Source organism: Camellia sinensis, chromosome 10, assembly GCF_055761805.1.
Source record: "Camellia sinensis isolate YWXY chromosome 10, ASM5576180v1, whole genome shotgun sequence".
Taxonomy (NCBI): domain Eukaryota; kingdom Viridiplantae; phylum Streptophyta; class Magnoliopsida; order Ericales; family Theaceae; genus Camellia; species Camellia sinensis.
This window is the reverse complement of record NC_138970.1, coordinates 170,616,147-170,634,756: the sequence shown is the minus strand read 5'-3', so window position 1 is coordinate 170,634,756 and position 18,610 is coordinate 170,616,147. Positions and strand designations below refer to the sequence as shown.

Here is an 18,610-nt window from a genome sequence, read left to right as displayed (position 1 = left end):
AAACAATACCTACAGACCCATTCACCTCCATAACCACCACATGTCCAAACCAGCCGCTGCCTGCCCTCATCCCGTCGCTACTCCAGCGATGCTGCCTTCCCACATGTACCACCAACCATTACCGTCGTGATTCGCCGTCGCTGGTGCATCGACGTTACCAGCGCCAACCTTTTTATATCACCACATTCGCTCTCTCTCGCTGGAGGGATGAGGAGGAGAACATAATCTGCCTAATGGCATCTCTTCTCTCTCTCTCTCGCTCTGTGCGATCGTCCATGGCTGCAAACCAGATCGACTCATTTTCATGTGACCCCACCGTGACACACACAGAAGACCAAACCCAGCTCTCTCTCTCTAACCGAGCTCTCTCACTCTCTCGGCACCTCTCTCTCTCTCGGACTTCCTCCTTTATTTTATTTTTTATTCATCACCTTATCCTCCACCACCTCCCTTTCTTTCTTTTTTTGTAAAACAATATTTTTTGAACAAACAAAACCAACAAACCATGTGCTGGTTTTCCCAAATCAATGGGCCACCCTACATCCAAATCAATGTCTCTTTCATATTTTATTAATCTAATGGCTGGCACCATCATGGGTTGGTTTGAACAAAACCACCGTGGGTTCCATTATCACTTTATTTTATTTTATTTTATCTTCTTTTTTTTTCATTAAAAAAAAAAAAACATCATCCCTTTTCTCTCTTGAGATTTCTTTCTTTTCACACTCCGTTGATGAGTTTTTCCAGATTCCTATTCCCACTACCTTTTTTTTATTTTATTTTATTTTTTCTATCTTTTTTTTTTCATCAATATTTCATTATTATACATCTCAGTTGGTGAGCATCATCCCTTTTTCCATTATTTTCTTATTATTATTATTTTTCCACCACCAACAAAAAAAAAAAAAAAAAAAAACGAAACATTTCATTTGTTTCAACCTCCACTAGGTTTCTATCTTTAAACCAATTTGAGTTTGAGGGGGGGTTATACATATATCATGGTAAGCATGGTTATATACCATGGGAACCACCCAAGCCACCCCATGGCGCACTCCCTAAGTCGCCTCCTCGGTGCACCACCACAACTTCTACATCGGTTCGGCATGACCCCGTAAACTGTCCCGACATTGATTCCGGTCAGCTTCTACAACGGTCCGGCATGACCCCGTAAACTGTCCCGACATTGATTCCGGTCAGCTTCTATATCGGTCCGGCATGACCCCATAAACTGTCCAGACAGTGTCTTCTATACTGGTCCGACACGCGCCATACAGTGTCTTCTACCCCGGTCTGCTCCAACCATACAATGTCTTCCACACCGGTCTGACACGACCATACAGTATCTCCTATCCTATTTTATTTTTTAATTTATTTTCTTGTTTTGTTACTCTTTCCAAACTCAAGTTGGTTTGTAACCATCCTCCTTGAGTTTGAGGGGGGCTGTTAGTATATATTAGTATATATATTAGCTGTCAAACCTTTAATAATGTACCTTTAATAATGTTGTTTGGTTTGTGCTTCTACTTTCGGTTTGTAATTGTTCTCCCTCTCCTCTATAAAGGAGAGAGCTCAACATAACATTCAATACATCAATCATAATACATACAATTTATTCTCTCTCTATCAATTTATACGGTGAAGATGACTCAGAAGCTGATATTGGTGAGCAAGACCGGTAGTCTGATAGCGTTCTTGCAAAATATCCCAGATGGCCTTGGCTGGAGAGGAAGCAGACTCAAGTTGGAACCTACCAAACTGAAGGCTGATGGATGTAATAGAAGTATTGCGAAGCCAGGTGACACTACTAGAAAAGTGACTTGTTGCGACTAATTTTTTGCGACTGACTATTTAACGGTCGCAAAAAATAATATTTACAACAACATCTGAGTCTTTCTTTTATTTATTTTGCCCCTTTCTTATTATACCTATGCCCTAACCCCCTTTTCACTTTCACTTTCCCGACGATTCACAAACACATCTCTCTCTCTCTCTCTCTCTCTCTCTCTCTCTCTAAGATTGTGATGAGAAGCAGCAGACAACAATGCCGGAGCTACTAAGGTTTGATGATCAGAACCAGTAGAGATCATTCGATTTCGTCATCTTCACCGTCGCATCCAACTTCAGCCTCTTGTTTGCCGCTTCTAGTAGCATCGATCATTGCTCCTTCGCTTCTGATGTTCACAATCACGACTCTTTCGTCTCCCAACTCACTCAGGTTCCTTTTTTTTCATTTCAATTTCATCTATTGGTGACTGCAGTGTTTGTGTAATATGACAAAGTGATTTTCAAATAATTCATTAAATGAAAGGATCACCATCTTGTAAGTGAAGTATCAATTGCACGAAAATGTTTGAGTACCTGGAGACCTATTGAATGGAAACGGTCAGATGTTTTAATCTGATGAATAAAGAGAAAGAAATACTCAATCTTGAGTTCCAAGTTAAATTGCAAATCCTAATTATGAAGACGGAATTGAAAAATAAACGTAGTTGCAAGATTGCAACACTGATGCTGGATTCAAGATGCATGAGACCTTAAAAATAAATAAATAATAATAATAACAAAATAAAGAAAGACATGAATTTAAATGATGAACTGGATTTATAGATTAAGGAATTGCTATGGCATTACCAACTATATTTTACTGCTCACTGAGTTAATTACTTTTCTGTGTTCAGTTAGCTTTTCCTTTGTCTATAATTGTGCTCCTTCCCCAGCTAATGCTGATCTTTTATTCCAGAGTCAAAAAGATATAAGGCTGTTATCATCCGAATTGATAGTCCTGGAGGTGATGCTCTTGCTTCTGATTTGTAAGTAGTGCTGTGTTCTATCATTATGGTAGAAATTTAACAAGTAAAAACACGATATGTACATGTGTTGATGGCATGTATAAGGCTGTTACCATCCAAACCTATTGGAATTTGTTTTACATGTGAATGATTGAGGATCTGAGTATATTCATCTAATTATCATTTTAGATGTCAGTGTTCTTTCTCTATATTTAGTTTTGGATGTCATGTTTATAATTCCATTTACAGATTTATTTATATTCCTCATGCAGAGAATGAAAATTATAGGATTGCAGTTGAATTCCTTTAGATTGTGTTTAGATTTTGCCGTTGTTGTTAATTTTTTTATTCACTTGAGTGTTTCTATTTGTCTTGATTATTGCCTTACAATTGAATTTGGTTGTTGTTTAGGGATGATTTGCAAATCCCTTCTTCTCCATACTTTCCAGCCTATGACTATGCCTATGCGCAAGGACATGGACAAGGACCGCCCCCAATGGTGCAAGAGCGTTTTCAGTGTGTTATCAGTCAGCTTTTTCAGCATGTAAGGGACTATTTTTTTGGTTTTCTATTCAACTCTGCTGTTGGTTTGTTTGTTTTCTCCTCTAGTATTTAACACTGCCTTGCCTTGGTGTTTTAATTGGACTCCCAAAAGGATAATACGTTGCGGTGGAGCTGTGGGTCATGAATTGTAAATGGCTATTTGGGATCTCATGTCAGTTCAGTTGATCCTCTCATTTTTTGCATTTTTTGGATGGGAATTAATTTTTGTTTTTCTGCATTTGTAGGTAATCATGAATTGTAAATTAACTTTTTCAGATTTGCAGGGCAAGGGCTCTGCCTCCTACGCAATATGATGTTGTAACTTTCGAAATCATTTAGTTATTATGCTCTTTGTTTGTCTAATGGTCCCATTTTTTTTCTTTCATATTAACAGATCCATCTGACAGTAAAGTTATTAGAATGTTGGATTTATAATCCCCAAATGTTCTACTATGTAATCTGTTAGCGATTGGTACTTTAGACGTTCACACAAGCAAATATTTGAAATGTGAAGGTTGTATTGTACATGATCATCTACAATGTATTTGCAGATCATTAATGGAGTCTAAGTTGAGAAGTGGAACCACCCTCATTGTGGACCGCTATTCATTTTCTGGGGTAGCTTTTTCATCTACCAAAGGTCTTGACTTCGAATGGTGTAAGGTGTGAAGACATGCTTCAATTTAAAATTCCAATCTACATATCAGGCTATTTGGATGCAGCTATGTTTATCAAGTTTATTTATTATTTATTATTTATTCACCAGATGAAGAAATGGAAGGGTTGGGAATCAGATACGTCGTCTTTGGAATATCAATTCACCAATGGTAATTCCTTCCTGTTCTCAGTTCTCATTTAATTATTTTTTATATATGAAGATTGGGCCTAAGTTTGGGCCTTCGTAAATTTCAAATAGGGCCAGCTTAACGGCCCAGCTTAATGGCAACATTATGGACCGAAATCTCCAGGGGCTGATTAATGTTAATTGTTGGGCTCCCAAAAAATAGTTTGAAAAATTGCCTGAAAATGAAGTGTGTAATTTGTTGTGCTACACTTGGAACAAATGTAATTCACATATTTTATTTTGAGCAATGATTAAGATTCCCACTCCCACAAGACCTCCATAAATCTGAACTACTCATGATGTATGAATGAACCTCACACATACATGGAGGGCTGTGATCACTTTGGGGATGTGGGCATCATCTCCAAAAGGGGTCCCAAACATTTTTCTTTTATTTTTTAGTAATTTTTTCGGATTTTGTAATATTATTGATGAGTTTTTTTTTTTCTTAAACAGATCCAGCAAGATTTAGGTTTAGTCATCAGACTTCATTTGTGAGACGTCATACTAGATTTTCCAGAACTCCTGGGATCAGATGGATTGTAAGATTATAACTCAGAGTAATTATGAATTGTTCAAAATATCATAGCACATTGTCTAATTTCAAAGCATGATATGGGATTATAATTTTTTATTCCAGGTTGCATTCTTCAGGCAATTCTTTGGTTCGGTGTCAAAGGTGGAATATATAACTATGCGCAATGGGTTTATCAACGTAAGTGGGCTTCTTCATTTCCCCAGGATTTTCAAGTTGAATCTCAAATGATTGACATGTTCGATTTAAATTGAACAATATAATAAATCCACTATCAAATTCAAGTACAACACATCAATCATTTGATACTTAACATGAACACCCCTAGAAGCAACTCCAAACAGGGCCTAAAGTCCTTTTTAAAATGTTAATTTTATGCATGACCAATTCTGGTATGTCCCAACAGATTAAGTCTGATAAATATATGTATGTAGGCACATTTTGCTCCAAATACCAAATTTAATTTCCACAAATATATTAAGAGATCCATGGAAGATGACTTCAAGGTGGTGGTGGAAATAAGGTAACTTCATCATTTCTTCTTTCAATATTGTCAACTATATTCCTCACTGGCTTTGGGAATATCATTTAATGAATCTACCAAGACACTTATATGCTAATGATTTTTTTTTTTTTTTTTTAAATTTGGGTTGATTTTGCAGTTTCCCACTGTGGGTTTTTGCTGTCATCTTACTGCTGCTGAATGTTTACAGTAAGCAAACATCTCTGTTTCTGTTTGATGATATCAGACTAAATTCACTTTTAGTCTTTCATGATTATATAAAATCATAATTTTTATCTTCTAAAACTTGTGTAGGCTGGTACACGCTTGCCTGGATCTCATTAGTGCCACTCATTGTAAGTAAGACATGTAAGTAATTTGGAAGCTCCTTACTGGAAACACTTCATCGCTTGAATTGTTCAAATTACTTCTCTCTGCAAAATTGTTGAATATGCTGTTCATTTCATGGCTGCTACATGTGCTTTGAATATCAATTAGACATGTTCTATTTAGGAAAGAAAAAATTCTAGATCTAATATTTTTTTAACTCTCGTTTCTGTCATTACAGGTCAAGCCCAAACCTAACTCAGCTAGCATATAAGGACTTCTGAGAGACTTAATGTTGACAGTTATTTCATTGATTTAAGGTTAGACAACGACCTCAATGCCTTCATTTCAAACTAATCGATGCGTGTTTTTGGCACCTGAGTAGTCTTGATTTATCACTGGGAAATCTGATGCTTTTTTCCATTCATTCAATGACTTCACTGAACATTCTTGGCATTCACCATTTGCATCCAAGTTTATTGACACCTGCATTAATGTAGACAAATCTAGCTTATACTCTAATCAACTTAAACCCTCTTTAATTTCTTGGCAATAGATGCAAAGGCCCAAAAATTAGATGACCTTTTGTGATAAATCTTGGGAAAATTCTAAATGTACTGAATTTGATCATGCAACCTAACACAATTCTCTCACTGAATCGAATTGGATTCTGTGCATGTAGAAGAATGATAAATTTTGTGGGCACATGATTTTGTGTCCTTAAATCCCTTGATTCTTCTGTCTCAATCCACTTTCAACTATTAAATCAGGTGTTTGAGATTTATGTATATTGAAATTATATAATTCAATACCTCACAATCTTAACCACATATGGTGACATTCAATGACAAAATTTGATTTTGAAATGAAACCCACTAAAATAACATACTAGCCTTATAGTTTGTAAAATAAGTTTTGCAAATTTCATCTGTATGTATCAGTTTATGTACTCATAGAAAAATATCTAGAAATGTTTCAAAACATGGAATGTGTAATCCGTACCAAATCAAGTTTATATTATAAATTTAATTCTGAAAACTTTTTAAAATTAAAAGAATCAAATTGCTTTGAGTTGACGTGGTGAGTGAGAGAGAGAACCTGAACAAGGTGAGGCAATAAGTTCTCTGCTTTTCGATTCATCATGGAAGGGTCTAGTTTACCACTCTGCCAATCATATCCTGTTGCGACACAAACAAAAAAATTATTCTAACATTACCAAAGACGCTAATAAATGTAGTTTGGGACAAAATAATTTGCTGTCAAAAAAATAAAAAAATAAACTAATTTATGACGAAAGTAATATGATCAAAAGCAATATTACATTAGGCCATGGTGGCTTCTCAATGTACTGCATCAATGATCTATCTTCTGGAAAAATTATTGAACAGGTTGAATCTAAGATCATTAGCAGCCCCTTCATTTATTGATGAGATCACACAGCGTGTGACACAAGACGTTGAGTCTAGGTTCACTACGATGATCAAGAACCTAACGGCACGTGTTTTGTTCTTAGAGTCACAGGGTATGGCTGGGAGTATGAGCTTGAGAGAGGTGCAATACTTACAAATTGACGAATTTTACGTTTTATCAATTTGCATATATACATATGGAAATTATTAACACATTATACTAACATATTGTAGGTGTCAGATGCATCTAGTGGGCAGCAAGCTTCAAAAGAAAATGAATAGGTATGCCACTCTACTATATTTCTGCATGTATTTATGATATTTGCTGTGTATGAAGTTCTTGAAGGATATCACTATATTTCCCCATGCATGTATTTATGATATTTGCTGTGTATGAAGAGAATGTATGCAGCACAAATACTCAATTTTTCATGCCCTACGCGAAAGAACAGGTACATTATGTCATTTATTAATTATATGGCTTCAAATGATTAAGAACCTAGCTATCCACCAACTTGATATTGAATGAAACACATGAATTTCTAGAACATTATAAAACCAATATAGAAAAAGTAGAAGCATCAGTTTTTATTGAACTACCAATTAGATTACCCAGATATAACACCTCTACTGCAATGAAGAGCACAGAACTATATATATAAACATGTGCTGGAATAAACAAAGTTACAGGTCCCATGTTCACTCAATAAACACCTCTACTGCAATGAAGAGCGCAGAACTATATATATAAACATGTGCTGGAACTATATATATAAACATGTGCTTTTGGTATTCCTTGTGCAATGTTTAACTGAATTCTCTCTAATCATGATGAGGCTGGTTCTGTTTCTGGGGCTGGGGCTGGGACAATCACAGTACAAAGGAATGTTGGAACTATATATATAAACATGTGCTGGAACTATATATATAAACTGTGATTTTCTCTCTAAACTGTGAACTATATATATAAACTGTGAACTATATATATAAACATGTGCTGGAACTATATATATAAACTGTGATTTTTATATACATATTATGCGTATATACTGTGATTTTCTCTCTAATCATGTGCTGGAACTATATATATAAACATGTCCTATCTTTGATTTTCTTTTATGGAATGCACTGCCCTTCAATCAATACTGTACAATCACAGTACAAAGGAATGTCGCAGGTTTTCCTCTGACAACAGAAATAATCAGAATAGCTTATAGATATGCCATTAACTCTGTCTGGCAACATGTTTAAATCCACATGCATCAGCAGAAATACATTGAATTCGATAGTGGATTTTGAATTTTTAATTTGGATATCAAAATTGTTTTGAGGATTTGAAATTCAAGAGTAGTGAACAAATAGTGCCAGTATTCCAGTCCTTCCATCTGATGTTTCTTAGTAATTTAATTAACTGTATGACTTATCAAATGGTGGGCCTTATATTATATTTGGTGCTGGTATGATGAGATTAGGATGTTATTGTAATCACTAGGCATCTTCCAATAGCTGCCTTTTGTAGACCCTAGTGCTTCCCGGCTGCTTTCTCTAGACCTTGATAAGTGGAGTTTTGGGCTCCTTTTTGATGTCTTGCCTAGAAAAATTACTAGGATTCTTCCCCTATAAAAACCATGTACTTTACCCCTAAGGTTTTTTTTTTTTGCATTTCAACATTTCGAAAGTGATTTTTTACGTTACGGGCATTTTATGTACTACTTCAAATATATATGTACCTGATGGAAGAATTTTGTGCACGGGTAATTTTAACTAATTTGATTATTCGGATTGCATCTTTGCAGGTGGTTGCAGGTATGACCGGTAAAAAACAAGGGTAGTATGGATATTAGAAGTAAGCAATGATTTGTCTTATCCTGCCTCCATTCCCCTTCCCCTCTTACTCTGATTAGAGATTGGAATAAGATTTTTTTATCATGTGAGAACAAAGAATTATTGTTGCTACTGGTTATTCACCTTTATTTTTGCTTGTGGATTTTAATGCTGTTAAAACATGTGGTTTCTCATGCTATCAATCGGAATTGGATGAGCTCCATAAGAAGCTTAGTTCTGCATGTTTGGTTGTTTTTACTTGATTGCATTTTTATGTCTTCTCACAATGATGTTCCCAGTCCTTGAAAGGCCTCGTGTTAGATCTTAAACCTTTAGTTCATCATTTGGGCTTTGAAATGCTTGTGCTTCATTGACACGCCTTTTATAAGTTCTATTAGTAGTATTGTATACTGGAAGTGTTTTGACAGATATTACCCCAACTGGAATATGATGAAAAAAAGTTTCACATATTAAAAGTAATTGTTTAATTGTGACATTTTTTGTTTTTATTTTGTTCAAGCTTTAATATTTGAAGAAAATAGGAAGAATATCTAGAGGTTAGCTGTGGGTTTGATTTGTCTAATTTGTTTGATAAACAGCTGGATAGGTAAAAGGGCTTTAATGTTTCACAATTTGTTTATTTATTTATTTATTTTTATTTTTATTTTTAATTTTTTGCGACGGTAACAAGATGGTCGCCAAAGATCATGTTAGTATTTTTCTTTGTTTTTTGCGACGGCAAAATAGGGGTCGCCATAAGTAGTTTAGGTGGTCGCAAATAATTTGCGACCGTTGTTTTGCCGTCGCAAAAAGTATTTGCCACCCCCATATTCGCGACCCCCATTTGCCGTCGCATGGGCCGTCGCAAAAAGTCTTTTGCGACTGTTTTTTATTATTTGCGACGGTTTATGGCGGTCGCAAAAAGTATTTTTTTTAGTAGTGTGATGATCTGATAGTTTTTACTATCCCAATCTTCTAGTCGGTCGATATATTTGGCAGTGGAGTCCGTGGCAGCGGATTCCGTGGTTGCTGGGACTGGTTTGCACACATCCCCAGTAATGATACGCCAAAGTTTCTTGCCCTTGAGGAAGCCAGGCATGGCTTGTGCCCAAAGGACATAATTAGTCCCGTCAAGAATAACGAAAATAGGGTGATTAGAAGAATCCGGGCGATCCATGAGGGAAAAATAGCACAATGGAGGTAGAATCTGAAAAAACCGAGGTTACCAGTGAATTCAGAAGGCCAAAATTAGTGGGAAAAGGAGTGAAACGACCCAAAATATGACCACAGAGGCACAGAAATGAGAGGCAAAAGGCGCGACGCACGTTAGCAAGAAAGGGCGCGACGCACGTTAGCAAAACAGGCCAGGCAGTGCACGGTAGCAGAGAGGGCTGACGTGTGCTGACGTCAGAAACACGCGGCGCACGTTAGCAAGGTAGTGCGCGGTGCACGTTAGCACGGGACAGTGTGGAGGACGCGTGGAGCGCGTGTGAGGCGGAAGGCGGAGGCAGGCGACGCGCCGTTCACAGAAGTGGCGCGTGAGAGCGCGTGTAACGTCGTATTGGGCTGAAATTGGTGGCGTTGGAATCGTCCGGAGGAGACGAAGGTTCTGGTGTGGTGAAAACTGTATTTCAGAGATGGACGAAAAAGGGATACAGATGAAATGCAATCTGCAGAAAAAATATGTTGGAAGAAGAGGCTAGGCAGAAAACCTGTGCTCTGATACCATATAAGAAATTGAGAGAGATTGAGAGAGCAAATATTAGCTCTATGTTTTTGATGTGTATTGCAACCAAATGGAACCTCCATTATATAGGAGATGTTTTACAAGACAAAATGATGAACAAAGGAAATATACAAATGAAAGGCCACCGAAAGATAGCTGAAAGCAAAAGGAAAAGAAGGCGTCTATCTGTGCTAGGCTAGCAACAACTATCTATACAGATATTTAATATAATCTATTAAATATACTATCTACTATTAGCAGCTGTAGATCTATATAAATTAATATAGTATTAACTTATAATATATTATAGGTATAGTATTAACATTGAGGATGGTGAGTTAGCAACAAGTTTGAAAAAATTTTATTCACCAAAATTGATAAATTGATTTGATTGATATATATATATATATATATATATATATATATATATTTTAATTTTAAAAATGCACCCTAATTTAAATTGTGCCCACCCTAGATGATGATGATTTTAATGAAAGAAGCATAGGTGGTCTTGTGATATATACGATGACGCTTGTTTTTATTTACCTACCCCTACCAAAGAAAGTGCTTTCTCCAGATACAATTTTCGCATTTGTCAACTACTTTACGACAAAATCATATATCATATATAAAAAAAACAATATATGAAGGCTCATCACCATTTCCAACCTTGCCTTGCAAGTTCCAAGATGGCTGCTTTGTGGGCAAGTTTAGTTGTGACAGTATGCAATTGTTATACCTCCACTCATCAATATAATTTTGGATTATTCGCACGGGACTTCTTAATTATTAATAAATATTATTTTATTTAATTATTTATAAATTTATATATTTTGATTATATCAATTATAAAATATATCATTTTTATTTTTCTAGAGATTCCCCCATATCACTAAGGATGGATTTAGGAGGGCGGAGGGGGTGACCACATTCTCAAAAAAATTAAAAAATATTATATATAATATTACAAAATTTTAAAAAATTTAAAATTATAAGAGTTTACACTCCTAAACATAGTGCCGTTTTGGGAAGCTTGGCAAAACGCCCCGTTTTTTATCAATTGGAGAAAAAAGCTTCCGGCCAAAAACACTACTTTATTCATGAGTAATGTTTTGTCCCCCTAATTTTCTCCCCCCGAATCCCCCTAATTTCAGAAGAGAGAGAGAGAGAGAGAGAGAGAGAGAGAGAGAGAAAAGAGAGGGAAGAGGAGGAGCTCCCGATTATCGTCTCCGCAGCCCGATCGTTTAGGAGGAGCTCCTGATCGTCGTCTCCGCAGCCCGATCGTCGTCTCCGGCAGCCCCTGCCTCTGCCTCGCCTCTGGCCCCGCCTCCGCCTCCTCCTCCCCCTGTAATTAGAGCCCCCTCTAGTCCTCCTCCTTCCTCCTCCTCCTCCTTCCTTCTCTTCTCCTCCTTCCTTCTTCATCTTCTTCCTTTATGATTAAACCAGGAAAAAAAAAATCAAAAACGGCGTCGTTTCTGGGATTAGGGGGATTCGGGAAGCTCAGATTCGAGCTCCCTAGCACGACTCCTTTATTCATTTGGGAAATCAAAAAACGCAACACTTGAAATTACAACTTGGGCCTATGAGAAAAAAGTGAAAAAGTAAAAAGTAAATATTAGGTAAGGGTATTTTGGTCATTTTAATTTGATTTGATATCATAAACAAATATTAAACCAAAAATTCAAAAGCCAGCTTTTTACCAAATCACTTTCCAAATCACTTTCCAAAAAGCTAAAAAGCTTGGTAAAAAGCCAAAAGTCAGCTTCTTACCAATTTCCCAAAACACCCCATACTTTCACTCTTCCATAGTAATAAATCCTAACCCGTCTTTGAAATCGCATTCAAAATAGGTGTATTTGCGAGGGATTCAACATGTATAGGAATCTTAGTGTAATTAATGTAAGAAATGGTTTTGGAAAAAATAGTTTTTGTAAAATTTTGGTCTAATTTTTAAATGGGACCTATGTGTTAAAGTTGGCAGGTCTATGTAGCAACACATTTTTAGCTGCGTAATAATTCATGTCGTATATTTGGTTGCTCAAAATCATTATCGAGTAAATGAGAAATCAATGCCAAAATTAGTTCCATGGAAATGGTGTTTTCATGAGATTCTCATATGGAGAAAAGGCTTGTCCCATATTACTTGAATGGTCAAACTTGGTATGGGTTTATAAGCCTTGAGTTTGCATCTCAGGGAAGACTCCAAGGGGTACTTAAGTTTTGTGGAGAGGGAGGTTATGGAAAAGGTGAGCTTTGACCTATTGGACTAAAAAATTACCACACCCGCCTGCCTAGGCCCGGGTGGGAGGTTGGGATTGAGTAATCCAATGCTTATCTTTTTGGGCCAAAAACGTTAGCAATTTGGTCCATTGCACCTTTTCAACTTTTTCCCTCCAACTCAAACAGGTTCTTTGCTTGTTCAAGTTTGTTTTGAACAGGTTCTTTGCCTATTCAAATCTATCCTAAATAGCCACCAGTTCTCCTATAGATAGACAAGTCCTCCATTTGGTTTTTTAATCAAATTTTGTTATTCCTTCTGCTTCCGCTTCCTGCATTTTTTTGCATTTATTTTTCTGTGAGAAAGAGTATGAATACAAAATGTGTTGGGAGATAGAAGTCCATATTCTGAAAGTATCGTGGAGAGAATAAATCTGTCTTAAGGAGACAGCATTTAACAGTGGACTTGGTTGAATTTTCAGAGAAGTAATACTATAAGTAGTTTGTTTATAATTTTCTTTTCAGGTTTCTATTTGATTTTGTTTTTTTTTTTTTTAACAAAATAAGAATATGTTTTTCATATTTTATTATTCTTTGTTTTGTTTTGATTTAAGTAATCAAACTGATTTTTTTTTTCCTTAATCAATTCTTCAAATACAATGAAGATTGTCTAACAATTAATCCTCTGTTTTTCTTTACAATTCTTTAAATATAATATATAGTCCTATTAGTAATTTATTTATTATTTTTTTTTTATAATCTTCAGAGTTTAGGAAATTTGATGTTGATTCCACGACATTAGTTCAATGTACACGAGTTAGCATAATATATATGGAAAAATAATATAGAGTGTGTGATATATGGACGTTATGTAATTTATGAGTTTGATTATTATAAATTACATTATTTTATTAAAGTTATAACTATAAAAAAAATTAAAAAATGAAAAAATTATAATTAAATATTACATGAAATATAATTAAATAAATCTTAGATCATAATCAAAATTTTGTTATAACTAATATCACAATATGTCCTAACTAAAGACACATCAGGTCATAACCATTAACTCAAAGATCATAACTAAAGGTGCATATGGTATACACACTATAGAATTTTTCAATATATATAATTATATTTGGATAAACAAATACTAGCATGTCACACATGCTATGCACGGGATAAATAATATATTATTTATTAAAAATACGATAATTATATATATATATATATATATATATTGTATTTTGTCTCTTGTAAATAAAATTTTATATATAAGTGTAAGAGTTTTGTTTCAAATGTTCCTTTATTATAACATATAGTATAAATAGATTAAATTTGTTGTATTGACAATTAATAATTAAAATTATGCTTTGTTATAAAAAAATGACATAGTTCTAATATTTCACTATTTTAGAATAAAAATATATGAGTTTTAAAAAATTTTCATATTGATTTTTAAAAGAGAAATAATTAAAGAAATTTTAAAAACTTAATGAGTAAGAAAGAATTATCGTAACATGTAAAACCGTTAAAATCATGGTTAAACCAACAAATCATTCAAATCAAAAATAATTTAGCTTAATTAGTTAGTCAAAAGACCAACCAGCTTACACAGAAATTAATTAATTAAAAATTTTAAATTTTATTTTATTAAAATTTAAACTGTCACTAAATATGGAAAGCAATCTATTAATTTAAATTTAAAATTGACACAATATAAATTAAATGAATATTTTATTATTAGAATTTAAAAATCTAAAATTTCTGAGATATTGATTCGTGATTATGTTTTAATTTTAAATAGTGAATAACAACCTTAATCAAACAATTAAAACAACACAATGATTTAATGCGGAAAAAATCACAATTGAAGCGCCTCGGATCATGATAAAAAAATTATGGGCCAAAGCCACAAAATAATCTACTAAGAAGACAAAAAAGAACTACATATGTATACCCTCAATTTCCTAGCGAATTCACACTCAAATTAAATTGACCCTAATATGCCTCTTCCACCACCATCTTCGCTATGAAATTGTCTTGCCCAACGTTGAATTCACAATGCTGATGTCAAATTTACGACGATGAGCCACTCCAGAATCCACCAAAGTTTCAGACTTAAGTTCCCCGAAATCTACTAAAGAACACCTCTCTCTTTGTGAATAAAAGAATAAAAACAAACCCCTTGATGATGTCAATATGAAACTCATAGATTCACCGACCACTCTCAAATTATTAAGAAAATACTTATAAAAATATCTTGCAATATAGAAAACATTGGTAGCTGTGCTCTCATAGAATTTGAACGGTTTAAACCCTAAAAACAGCAAACAACGCATTTTATAATAAATAAGATCTTGAAGACCGGTCGAGTAGTGTGAGTAAAACGGTGCAAAACATATAAGCCGATTCGCTCGAGCGTACATTTCACCGCTCGAGCAATGAAATATCCTTTCTAGAAGTTCAGCTTGTAGGTAGAGATACATGATACTTCTATTCACCGCTCGAGCGAACAAATGACCACTCGAGCGGTCAAATTTGATCCTTGTACATAGTCAGTGAAGTGGCAAACAAGAAAGGCTTAAGATCACAAACTCCTCTACATAGGCACACTTCAAGTTGGATTTACATATAAACACTCATATCTTCACTATAACAAAAAAAACAAATAAAATTATAATTAAAAGGAGTTTTGTCAAACGAAATTGTCAATCATAAAAATCTAACAAGAAAGATAAGATAATCAATGCAATTTAATAAGTCCACATTATTGCAACACAAAAATAAATCAAAATAAAAAATCAAAACAACTACAACCAAACAAATATTACTATCAGCAATGATTCATCCCACTAAAAACATCACCACTAATAGTACTAATGCATTAAAAAAGTAAAAAAAAAAAAAAAAAATTCTAAGACCAAAACATCACATCATTAATGACGGGACTCACTGCCACCTAATTAGTGAGAGCACTAATTAGTGCTCCCAAGCATTTTTCTATTACTATTAACTTCATGGTCTGTTTATCATTTCAACTAGTAATTGTGATACCTTAATTCATGCTTTTATGTTACAAAATAAAATATTCTGAGCCTGAGATGGTCAGAATTAAGGCTCAGAATTAGATCTATTATAGATCTGAAAGTTTCCTCAAGTGGCATGCCAATAATGTGTCGTCTTGGGAACCAAAATAAAAGGCTATGTTTTTGTCAAAAGGTCCAAAAATTTAAACGATAAAAATGCAACAAAATTGATTTGAGAAGTTATAAAAATGCAAGTGTTAAATTACAAATTGGGACCTATAACAAAAAAATAAAAAAATAAATTTTTTATGTTGAGTAAGAATATTTTGGTTATTTTAATTTGATTTGACACTATAAACAAATATTAAACTAAAAAGTTAAAAGTTTATTTTTTACCAACTTCTTAAATTACTTTCTAAAAAATTAAAAAATTTGATAAAAAGTTAAAAATTAACTTTTTTATAAACTTCTCAAAACACTCCAATAAAGACGAAAAAGCAATAGTAGTTAGTATTGTGATGAAAAAAAATAAAAATAAAGTGGCGGTTGAGAAAACAAAGGAGAGAAGAAGATTAGAAACATCACCATCTCTCTTAAAAAGCACAAAAAGATGGGGAAGCTAAAAAATTTTAAGGCTTAGTTTGGTTAGGATGAAAATTATAGAAAATGAAATAAATAGGAAAAATTAATATATTTTTTTTTGAGTTTGTTTAGTATGAAAATAGTAAAAGTTATAAAAAATAATAATAATAATAATTTTTTTTATACAATTCAAAATGGCATGGTAACCAAGCTTATAATTTCTTACAAAAAAAAATATAAGAAAATTAAAATATGTTATAAAAATAGTTAGTTATGATTAGAATTCCGATTTTCTTGTAAAATTTTTATCCTAATCAAATTTATATATATATATATATATAATTTTATTTTATTTATGTTTTACTTCACTTTATATCATTTTCACTTTTCATAATTTATTTATTTCTAATCAAACAAAACGTTATTGTGCTTTATTTCAATTTTTTAGATTCAAATTTCTAGACATTGAGTTTTTTTTTTTAAAAAAAAATTAGTATTTTTTTTAGTGAATATTTTTAAAATTTTAAACATTTTTTTTAGATGCATCTATCTTACTTAGATGTATCTAAAAATTAAAATATTTGTAAAAAATCGATAAATATATAAGAATACGAAAATGTATTGAATTTTTATGACAGTGTTTGGAGAAGCTCTCAAAACATATTTCCAACCCTTGTTTTGAGTGTCTTATTTGTTTAGAGTTTTCAAAAATTAATTCCACACTCACTTTTGAAAACTCTTTTCAGGGTGGAAAAATTTAAGCTAACCGGTCGTCCTTTCGGACGTTCGGTCAGTTGACCGAAACAGTGCTATTTTTTATTTATTTGTTTTTTACAATTGGCACCTGTTATTTTTTATATTTTAAATAAAAAAATTCAGAATTTTTTTAAAAAATTTATGGGTTTTGAATAGAATTTTGAGTTGTGTATTTGGTTACGAGTTGTAAGTTTTTGTATCAAATATCATATGTCACATCAAAAATTTATACTCAATTCAAAATTCTTTTCAAACTCATTCACAAAACAAATTTTTTACACTCAAATCATAATTCTAAAACTCACAAACTTAAAATACAACTCTATCATTAAATCATATTTAGAAAAATAACGCTACCTATATTTTTTTATATTTTTGATATTTAATGATTGTTTTATAAAAAAAAATTTCACAAATATTATATTTTTAAGTACATTTATATTAGGTATATTTAAAAATTTTAAAATTACTTAAAATATTAAAAAAATTCAATTAAAACAAAAAATATGTAAAAATAAAAAAATTTAATTTTCTAAAAAATAAATACTAAAAATGAAATCAAACATAAAAATCTCATCCTAATTTTATTACTAGTATATATATATTTTTTAAATAATCATTTTCTTCACCTCTTCTGACTTATTTGTACTTTTCCCTGTAATTGTCCATAGCCAGCTGTCTAGAGACGTTCACTTTAGGCTGCTGAATATGTTTACACAGAGTAAAGAGCCAACAACGTCGTTAAAGCCAATGGTCAAAAAGTTTTTTTAAAAATATTAAGAAAATATTTTAATAAATCATAAATAAACTCTTAAAATTTATTTAAAAAATGAGTTGCATTCTATAATTTCAGAAATTAGGGCTTGTTTGGTTTGTATTTGAGATACATCTTTTGAGATAAAAAGTATGAAAATTTGTTTGGTTTGATTTTTTTTCAAAAGATATTTTGAAAAATTATTTTGAAAGAGAGTTTTGAAAAAAGTAATTGATTTGATGTGTATGAGAGAGAGATTTGTTTGAAAATCTTATAAACCAAACAAGTTTTGAAAAAAAAATTTAAAAAAATTTGTTTGGTTTGATTACTTTTGAAAACTTATTTATAGAGAATTTTTCTCAAATTTTTTTGAGAAACACAAACCAAACAAGGCCATGCGCTTCTCCAAGTTTCTAATCCCAGAATAAAAAAAATTGGTTTTACTATTAATAAATTATCAAATTAATTAATAAATTTTAATAATAGTAAAAATATATTCAATTAACAATTCATTTAATTTTAATATTATATGAGAGAGTAGTTAATTTTTTTATTATTAATTTTATTAAATAAAAAATTATGACAAAGTGTATTTATATTTTTTAAATTATAAGAATAATTCATATTTTAAATAAATTTTAAAAAATATATTTAAGATTTATCTTAAAAAAGAAAAAGAAAAAGAAAAGATAAACATGAATTCTAATTCTAACACATGGTAATGCGAAAGGTCAAAAAGAAGATTTGGGCCCCGTTCTTTGTTTCCCGTGTCT

General features: G+C 32.6%; 1 protein-coding gene and 1 long non-coding RNA gene across 3 annotated transcripts; both read left to right on the top strand.

The window, feature by feature from the left end:
• Positions 1-3,807: 3,807 nt before the first annotated feature.
• On the top strand, positions 3,808-5,238 carry LOC145800863 (MLO protein homolog 1-like). Its single transcript, XM_082890612.1, has 5 exons — positions 3,808-3,995; positions 4,099-4,159; positions 4,633-4,718; positions 4,817-4,891; positions 5,146-5,238. The coding sequence occupies exons 1-5, from the start codon at positions 3,891-3,893 to the stop codon at positions 5,236-5,238; spliced, it is 420 nt and encodes a 139-aa protein (XP_082746738.1). The 5' UTR covers positions 3,808-3,890.
• Positions 5,239-5,313: 75 nt separating this feature from the next.
• LOC145801433 (uncharacterized) lies at positions 5,314-9,015 on the top strand. 2 transcript variants are annotated; one of them, XR_014342915.1, is made up of 6 exons: positions 5,314-5,423; positions 5,529-5,582; positions 5,782-5,860; positions 6,929-7,091; positions 7,184-7,231; positions 8,746-9,015. It is a non-coding gene; the product is annotated as an uncharacterized LOC145801433 (long non-coding RNA). The 2 variants fall into 2 exon arrangements; XR_014342914.1 differs by lacking the exon at positions 8,746-9,015 and having other exon boundaries at positions 5,316-5,423; positions 7,184-7,830.
• Positions 9,016-18,610: the final 9,595 nt, after the last annotated feature.

Excerpts from the sequence above, each read along its gene's own strand:
- LOC145800863 (XM_082890612.1), top strand. The coding sequence starts at position 3,891 with ATGGAGTCTAAGTTGAGAAGTGGAACCACCCTCATTGTGGACCGCTAT. Across the intron at positions 3,996-4,098 it reads TTGACTTCGAATGGTGTAAG|ATGAAGAAATGGAAGGGTTG; the intron begins GTGTGAAGACAT and ends TTTATTCACCAG. Across the intron at positions 4,719-4,816 it reads CTCCTGGGATCAGATGGATT|GTTGCATTCTTCAGGCAATT; the intron begins GTAAGATTATAA and ends TTTTTATTCCAG.